This window comes from Quercus suber, unplaced genomic scaffold (assembly GCF_002906115.3).
Source record: "Quercus suber isolate HL8 unplaced genomic scaffold, Cork oak 2.0 scaffold_61, whole genome shotgun sequence".
NCBI lineage: Eukaryota > Viridiplantae > Streptophyta > Magnoliopsida > Fagales > Fagaceae > Quercus > Quercus suber.
The window spans coordinates 1,778,626-1,787,520 of record NW_027069526.1 but is presented as its reverse complement, the minus strand read 5'-3'; the positions used below and the strand labels follow the sequence as shown (position 1 = coordinate 1,787,520).

At 35.2% G+C, this 8,895-nt stretch overlaps 2 protein-coding genes across 3 annotated transcripts; one reads left to right on the top strand and one right to left on the bottom strand.

The window, feature by feature from the left end:
* Window positions 1-1,028: 1,028 nt before the first annotated feature.
* On the top strand, window positions 1,029-1,807 carry LOC111991599 (uncharacterized). Its single transcript, XM_024023384.2, has one exon. It carries the CDS (start codon window positions 1,271-1,273, stop codon window positions 1,805-1,807), a length of 537 nt encoding a protein of 178 aa, XP_023879152.1. The 5' UTR covers window positions 1,029-1,270.
* A 7-nt stretch (window positions 1,808-1,814) lies between these two features.
* LOC111991598 (pre-mRNA-splicing factor SLU7-like) lies at window positions 1,815-8,616 on the bottom strand. Of its 2 annotated transcripts, XM_024023383.2 has the most exons (10): window positions 8,491-8,616; window positions 7,682-7,845; window positions 7,476-7,588; window positions 5,852-6,265; window positions 5,583-5,718; window positions 5,182-5,481; window positions 4,028-4,244; window positions 3,482-3,585; window positions 3,262-3,330; window positions 1,815-3,153 (listed from the first exon to the last, which is right to left on the bottom strand). In XM_024023383.2, exons 1-10 carry the CDS (start codon window positions 8,582-8,584, stop codon window positions 3,076-3,078), a joined length of 1,689 nt encoding a protein of 562 aa, XP_023879151.2. In that variant the 5' UTR covers window positions 8,585-8,616; the 3' UTR covers window positions 1,815-3,075. The 2 variants fall into 2 exon arrangements, with proteins under 2 accessions (XP_023879151.2, XP_065628724.1); XM_065772652.1 differs by lacking the exons at window positions 7,682-7,845; window positions 8,491-8,616 and having other exon boundaries at window positions 5,852-6,309; window positions 7,476-7,587.
* Between the last annotated feature and the right edge of the window lie 279 nt (window positions 8,617-8,895).

Genomic DNA, 8,895 nt, shown 5'->3' with positions numbered 1-8,895 from the left:
TTTTGGACCAACCTCTGATTTGGTAAAGGTAAACTCTTAAGAAAAATAATTGAGAAGTGATGGTAAGTATTTTCTTTTTCTTGCATTAAACGTGCTGAAGTTATTCCAAACCAAAAGGTTTAGGGAGCTGCATCTTCAAAATTACATAAAACTAACACTTCTACTTGTTTCGATCGAAAACATTGTGTAAATATAATTTTCTGTATTTTTTAGTGTTTGGTAACATTAGAATAAATGAGTCAAAAGAAAACTATCTTTAGTCAACATAAAAGAGTATGGCTTATTTTAAGATATCGTTTTTCACTAATTTTTTTTAAAAAACAACTTTATCTCACAACAAGCAAAATACGAAAAGTTATGAGATTGTTTTTCAACTCATTAAAAGTTACTACCAAACATAGGAAAATAAAATTGTTTTATGGAAAATGTTTTTTTAAAAATGACTCATTTTCTAAAAAACATCATTGTTGAAACAAATAAAGAACTGACAAGGTCTCATATTATCAAATAAGAAAATTCGGAGTTCAAATACTGTCTATACTAAAAACTAGCTAATGTTTTAGCCTGTAAATAAAGAGCAACTATCATGAAAATACCATAAGCTAAAATTCAATCTTATTTATTAAAAGAGAAAATTTTGAAAGCAGTCAGTTTTTAACCTATCTTATACACATTTATTATACTTCTAAAATATATTCTATAATTGCCCACTACTACACCCAGCTCTCAATTTTTTTTTTTTTTTTTTTTTGGGGGTGGGGGGGGGGGGGGGGATTATAAAAGCCACATTCATTCTATAATAATGGCCTTGGAGCCCACCATTAGGTCTCAAAAGTGAGATTGCACTATACAAAACCAATAATACTAAACAAGTGCGCTTTACAGGATTGCGCTTTCGTCACTCACTAAACTTAGGACCCAAGATTGCTCTCTTAATACGGCTGGCCCCCAAGACAGCCGAAAGTGAAAACTGCTCGTCTAAGAAAACACTTCATTTCTCAACAGCTCCAATGCCACCATTGCCCCTTACAAAAACACCTTTTGCTTCTTTTTTGAAATCCATAGTGTACCATTTTGGTAAATTTCTCAGAAAGAAAAAGAAAAATCAATAGAGTATCAAGCGCCTTCCATAAAAACCACCCAAGTTCAGTCTATGTGATGCAAAATCTTCAAATAATTTATAACATCCCACCCTACCTCCTGCTTCCTAGGCCTCTCCCTTCAAAGAACAGTTCATCATCACATTATACTAATACTAAGCAACATTTTAATGTCCCGCTGGAGCTTGGCAAAGAAGCTACACCACGCTAAGAAAGCGTGGAAGAGCTTCACCATCACACTCCAATCCAAATTCCACAAGCTCAAGATCTCCAAAACCATAAAAACCACCACTCACCGCCTCCTTGCCATGCGTTGCTTCCGCTTCCTTTTCAAACGACACCCTCTCACCAAACCCTCCTATAGATACAGCCAACATTACTACCACCACAACCAGCCTCAAAAGAACTTTTCTGCTATACACATAGACGAGCTCTTTGATGAACCTGTGACAGTGTATACCAAGAATATGCATGCTCATGCTGAAACAAGCAAAGGTAAAAAAGTGCTCGACGAGAAGGTTTTACCAACAAATACCAATAATATTAATAGTGTTGAGGATGCCTGGAAGGTGGTGGTTGCTTCATCACCGCATCTCCGAGTGGATGAAAGGGCAGAGGAGTTCATCTCCAAGTTTCATGAAGAGATGAAGCTCCAGAAGGAAAGGTCAAATCTTGAGTTTCAGGAGATGTTAGCCCGCAGTGCCTAAAATTAAATTTTTCATTCTTTCTTTTTTTTTTTTTTTTTTTTTTTTTTTTTTGTTACTTTCATATTTTCTTCTATCTTTCAATACAGAATATGAAAGTTATAACAGGTACTTGATGGTTTGAGGTTTTCTCCCTTTTTTTTTTTTTCACCCTGTGGGGTGGAGTGAAAACAATGATTTTGCAATGAGTATGATTATGAAAGTGTATAGCAACCCTGAGTTGTCTAGGGCTTCTTGTGTATTCTCGCCAATGATTCTTTTCATGTGGCTTTTTGAATTTGGTGATTTGATACATACATATGGGGAGTGATTTGTTTAATTAGTGTGGAAAATAAACCAAAGTTGTTTGTATTTGAAGAACTTGCAATGCAATCATAAAAGTTTGTAATGATTACCTGGCAAAGGCTTAAGAGTTCAGTGTATTTTACATTTGCACCTGCCTTTTTCAAACCAACGTCTGTAACCCTGAAATTAAGAAATACGGGATTCAAACAAAGTGACCACTTCAATTAAGGCCCCTAAACACTGAATTTCACAATTAATCAGTTCTATTAAGAGAGAAAACTAATTAGTCCATGTTAATGATGATAAACACAAAGAATCTTAAAAAATTACTAAGAATCATACAGAAAAATGAAGTAAATATTGGAACTCAAGAATAGAAAATAATCTTACAACTTACGTTATCATTTACTCATTGGTTGATTTAATGAGTGGATATATCTGTAGTTTCAAGTATAAGAACTACTGCCAACGGACTAGTAGCCTGATTGGCATCTACCCCCATCCTATAAGGGATAGCCATGCCAGAACTCCAACTAATTGTCATGCTGGAAGCTCCCTTAAAGATTTTGCAGAAGACATTTTCCTAAGAACATTTAAGCCAACATATAATCCCCTATTAAACGGGTTGTTTCTCCAAAACCAACTACTCCCTAACCCCCACAAAGAAAAGCTGTGCTTTACAACATTTCTTTCACTTATTCTATTTTTCGGTTTAGTATTTCATTAACAAACGTAGACTGTTGTAACTTCTTTTCCCACAAATTACATGAAGTTTTATTAACATTAATGAGTCCATGAAAATACAGAATGTGCTCCCTATGATTTCCTCCTACATATATGCACATTAAACAAAAATCATAACAAATAGTTCAAAAAGCCCCAACAACAGCAGATTTAGGAAATGATATCAAGTCTGCTTTGACAATATCCTAAATTAAGTTTTCCCAGCTCATAGAATCCAGCTAAAAGGCAAGTTTGAGACAACATTAGTGCAGAAAATCCTTCATGGGATCATCATGATGTATTCTTTTCATCCGATATGCCTCCATCTCCTCAGCAGTAACCTACAAAAGGCATTACATGATGTAGAAGACACAATGGAAAAGAAATTAACCAGATCCAAGACTTCACAAGTAATGGCCTTAACAACAGTTGAATGATAATAAGGATACCTCATCATTCCATCTCACATTATACTTGCGCTTTCTTTCATCCTTCTCTTCCTTCTTCCTTTCGTCCTCCTGGCCAAACATTACATGCATAAGCAATAGCAATACATACAAAACCAATCATATCTCTAGTAAAAATTATGCAAACAATAATTTATATCTTCAATAATATTTTAAAAAATTGGAAGCAGAAGTAGAAAAGATCAAAAAATCCCAAATTCACCTTTTTAAGGGCCTCAGTGAGTTGTTTTTGGTCAAGGAGCAAGTCATCAGGTACATCATTTCCCCAAGTAGCAAGCCTTTTCTCCTCTTCTGGAACAGGTGTCTCTGCATGCAAGTTGAAGATCAAATCAGAATGCGAATGTACGCAATCATATCAAAAACAAAAAGGAATTTACATAACTCATTAAGAAGTGTCCATGTACAGGTACAGGTAAGACATGGTGACATAAGTAATTTTTGAGAAATTTAACATGACATAGCAGTTACGACACCGGAACGACACAGGTATGGCACCCCAAATAAAGTGTTTGTGCTTCCCAGAATATAAACAAGTACAATCACTAAAGCACAGAGATTAAAATAAAGGACTGAAACTTGTGTTGAAATTTGGATTCCAATGAGAAACCAGTAGAATCATGTGGACTTTGATGAAATATAGGAAACGTCCAAAATCAGCAAATGAAAAAAATGTGAACTTTGTCAAGATAAATTTTGCACATAGAAAAAGTGAACATATATTCTAAAATTACAAATTAAAGGTTCTAACCTTCAGATGCTGCTTTACGATCAACGTTAGCCTTCATTAGGTCCGCTGCAGCTTCAGCAGCCTCAATTCCAGCTGCACCAGTGCAATAACTGTTCCGTATTGTTTGCTTACAGCACTTGTAACCCCACTGATGATCCTTCCACCATGAACCCCAAACACTTGTGTGGTTATTAATATACACATCCTCCTCATACTTACTTTTAGGAAGAGAAGTCTCCTTCAAAAATAAACCAAGAAATAAATAAGTTAAAATCCTCCTTTTGCATGCATCCAATATTAAAAACTGAAAAAAAAAGTAGAGAAAAAACAACATAGAAAATGCTTCACCATTCTGTCCATTCAAAGTTCAAATGAGCTAGAACTGAATGGTCAGGTAAAATTGACAATTAGTAGAAAGTGTGATTCAAAGCGAAATATTATTGTATCTCTTTGCATATCTATTCAGGGCAAGAACACTGGTAAATATATAAATTTTGAAGGTCAGACGCCATGTGATAAAGGTTACAATTATTAATGTTCTTCAAAAGGAAGATACACTCTATAATCATTATAGGAAAAAAGCAATTGTACATACGTCCCACATTCTCCAGCAATTTCAAAAACCTGTTTGTAAGTCTTTCCACTCATTGTAAGTACTAAAAACAGCAATTAAAAGCTCAGAAAGTTTCAAACCCAATCCAGTTTCCTCAACCTCATCCTGACTCTATAAGGACAAATCAATTCCATGTTTTGTGAAAGTTCATTTCCCACGTCTTCAGCAATCCTCTCTTTTTTTCCCTTTTTACTCAAAAAAGTGATTTCATTGAAATTATCGACCAGTCCCAAAACTTAAAATTGTTACAAATGACAGGACAAATTGAAAGACAATAAAATTGTTAGTACGAGTCACCTTTTATAAAAAATAAATAAAATAAAAAAATGAAAAAGGGAAACAAATTCTTGAATGTCTAATGCTATTTCACCCTAGATAGTGCTATATGATCAACAATTTCTACAAGCCAATCCTATGGGGATGAATTAAAGTTTTACTGAATTAAATTATAAAAGAAGATTTCAAAATATAATGCAGCTTGCCAGCATTATCATATTCAACTCTGCCAAATTTTTCAAAACAAGACAAATTTTTTAAGAATGTGTTTAACAGAATGTAATACCAGGCCTTTTATAACTCTCCCAGCACGATCATATTCAACTTGTCTCTCAGTCTGTCCCATAAGAAGTTCCCTTGGGAGTTTAGCATCAGTTGCAGCATTGCCATACTTCTCCATAACGGCATCTTTCATTTGTAATTTCAATTTCTCCCTAATGATCTTATAATTTTTGTAGAGCAATTCAGCTTGCGATGGAGCTGCCTGCATGTGAATATCTTGACCTTTCTCAAATGCCTCCCAGGCATGTATATTGAGTTGCTTGAACTCCATAGCTTGCCCGCTAACTCTGTATTGGTTATCTCCCTGTAATATAACCGTCAACAAATCAAAATCATGTGACATTTAACACATAGACAACTACAAAATATTTCAAAATAACGTCCACAATATCCCTAGTCACTCACTCCATAAAACTTCTCATTCGGGTCAGCATCGGGAAGAGGATCTTCACGCATGGACCGAGTTTTGGGATCATAATACGCAGAGTTGACATCAAGGTTCAGAAGATATTTTGCTATGTCCTCCCGAATACGCAAATTTCTGAAATAAAAGGACAGAATAAAAACAATGATGCAAAATTATTATTGTAAAGGAATGCTATGCCAGTGGACAGAATATGTTTCCAATTTAACAACAAACAAATATCTAAGACGGTAAACTGAAGAAAACACACCTGACAGTTCCAGTGCTTCCACCACCTGTAGTACGAACACGCTTCTCAACCTTTGCAAAGTCCATCTGTTTACTTTCATCAACCTTGGCCTCGTCAACTTTCAAAGCATCTTCATCTTCATCTTCATCACTAACATTACCTTCCCCATTCCCCTTATTGTTTTTCTCCTCTAATTTCTTCAGCTGCTTTTCTTTTAGGTACTTCCTTCGGGCCTCATCCCTTGCCTCATATCTCTCAATGACGCGAGCATAAGTTGCTGCATCATAACCATTCCATCGGTCCCGTTTGCCATCATAATCCAATTCAAAAGTCTCTATCTTTTCATCAGGTGCAATGTGCATGTTAGTCCATTTTGCTCCTTTCTTGCGTGGCCTCTCCATGCATAACTTCACATTATGTGTCATTGCCCCACAGCTGTAGCGAGAAAATGAAAAATCCACATCCTTCATGAATCACAGCTTTACCGCATTACATGATACAGAATACCAGTGAAACAGGTCATAAAGAGAGGAAAATTTTCCTTCTGTCGTCAAATTTAGTATCATAAAATCATACGCCATAAATAATTTAAACTTTCTTCCTTAATATAGTAAATGACAACAGGAATAAAAGAAAAGCTACAAAATTACAACATCTCATTTCCCGATATGTATTCACAGTTCTAGATATCAAGTAAATATTAGGACATAGAGACTACCATGTAGGCTTTTCAAAGTTTAATGATGCAAAAGCAAGAAAGCCCTAAGCAGTACTCTCTTGTGTGTTCCTATATTTCATAGAGGCCTTATTTTAACTGATATGGGGCTAAAGTACATTTAACTGAAGCTATAAGCAAATCAAAATGGAGAAAAAAAAATCATTGAAGTCATGTTGTTCAATAACCAAGGTGACTAAGCTTTGTACTATATTACTTGTTCAAACAAATTACTATTACATGTCAGATGACTCATATTTTAGTTCAAAGTAGATAAATTTACTCTAAATGCCCTCAAAATAATGAATTTGTTCTCTGGCTTTGTATGTCTGAGTTTGCGTTTGGCATAACAATGAATGTGTTCTCTAGTTCTGTACATCTTATACTTGGGGGAGTATAGAACAGGGGACCACAAAGTAGAGATAAGATGATCACAAGATTGTACTATATTATAATATTGCCTTTAGGAGTTCGAGTTCAAGAGAAAACAGTAGTTTAGCACCTCTTGGGGTGCCAGGGAACTGAGGTTTGTAGCCCACTAGCCCGTCCCCCTATTTTACCTATCAAAAACATATATTTCCCTTACAAGAAAAACAGAGGAAAGGTAAAACTTAGGATGATAAGATGATTATGACTCCGCTTAGTACTAGTTACCAAAGGCTACTTAATGCCCAAGGGCAGTAAGTGCTCTGGCAACACCTCAAAAAATACAACCTCAATTTGTATTTTCATCTAATGCCCATGAGAGTCATGAGCAATGGAGACCTATAGTGCTACAGACAGGTTCCCCCAGTCATTATCACTATTACACTATCAATAAACTTTTCATGCCCAATACTGAAAGCATTTTTCCATATCTCAGTCAAGAATGTAAAATTCCTTAGTGCAACCAACATGAACTTGGAAACAGTACATGCAAGGTCCACTTACTTTTCACATGCTCCCTTCCTGTATTTATCTGCCTGAAATATTTTTGCACCTCTATCATACCAGGATTTTGTATAATTTGGATCCGATTTCCATTTCCTTTGATGTTTTAAACTCTAACAAAGAAAAAGGTAGAAAATCCTTGATGAGAATAGTGCCTTTATATGTGTGAGAAGGGTTGTATTGAACTAAATATGTGTGAAGCTTACTGGTCTCTCGGCATTAAGATACCAAGGTGCAGACGACATATACTGAGGAATGTGAGGGTTAATCTCTTTCCCATCTTCATCAACCTCTGCTGGCGCAAGCCCAGCTTTACGCGCTTCCTCCAATTCAAGCTGCTTCCGATGATCCTCTCTAGATTTGAAAGCCACTGCAACACCCAGGAAGTAAAACAGATTAACCAAAGATAGATATTCATGATAGAAACAGTCACCAAAAGGTCAAAATAACAAGGGCAGCCACTGCAGTTTACCATAAATGACCTGTACTCCTCATGTTCAATGTTTCTAACTTCAAACTTAAGACACTACTACAACTACAGTACATAAACATCCCTTCAAATGAAAATCTACCATTTCAGTGAATTATCATATTATTAAATTATTTTGACAACTTCAGCATAAAATTTTCAGACCTGTTTTACATGGGTTACATGAAGATGGAAAAAAGGCTTCAAGTGTAGTCCAAATATTCATAGCAAGTACAACTATTAGCTTCAGCCACTCAATAAACAACAGCAAATACAAATCCATGTGCTATTTTTTTTTTTTTTTTAACCCTTCAGAAATGAGAGCAAATTATACTTTTTCTCTAATTAACTAAAGAAAAATTTGAATACCCACATGATAAAAAAAAAAAATTTAATTAAATCATATTGAATTTGAATTACACAGACAGAGAAACAATAAATCAAGCAGATACCCACATGACAAAAACTTAGTACTGGGGAAAATTTAAATTATTCTTAACACATTGATACATGTGCAATAAGGGAAGATTGGAGAAAATGAATTACCTGATGCAGTTGCCATGTTTGAATGTAGGATGAGAAGAACAAAGTACGTTCGATTCAGAGCCCTAACCTGCTGGTAGAAACAGATACATAACATTAGAATTTCGTAAGTGGTCTGGTTTTATAGTGGGAATGGTGGCATGTGTTCCTCTACAGACGTACCGAATTTTCTGGAAAGGCCATTGGGTAGTGAGGATCACATGCGAGCGCGTTCATAATGAATTGTGGACTCATGAATTATTTAAACGACAATGAACCGTCGTCGTTTCCAATTATTCATTTAATTGGAAATGAGCCTAGCTGAGTTGAGCCGCCGAGTATTAATAGTTTAAAATTGGCCATTTTAATTTTATTTTGAATATAAGCTAAGTTTATTACTAAACTAAAACATATGCTCAAGTCTACTTC

What these genes read in the sequence shown, in the direction of transcription:
- LOC111991599 (XM_024023384.2), top strand. Translation starts at nt 1,271, where the DNA reads ATGTCCCGCTGGAGCTTGGCAAAGAAGCTACACCACGCTAAGAAAGCG.
- LOC111991598 (XM_024023383.2), bottom strand. Translation starts at nt 8,584, where the DNA reads ATGTTATGTATCTGTTTCTACCAGCAGGTTAGGGCTCTGAATCGAACG. An exon ending in CGAATGAGAAGTTTTATGGA is followed by an intron (nt 5,482 to 5,582) that starts GTGAGTGACTAG and finishes GTTATATTACAG; the next exon opens with GGAGATAACCAATACAGAGT. An exon ending in TCGTAAAGCAGCATCTGAAG is followed by an intron (nt 3,586 to 4,027) that starts GTTAGAACCTTT and finishes ACTTGCATGCAG; the next exon opens with AGACACCTGTTCCAGAAGAG.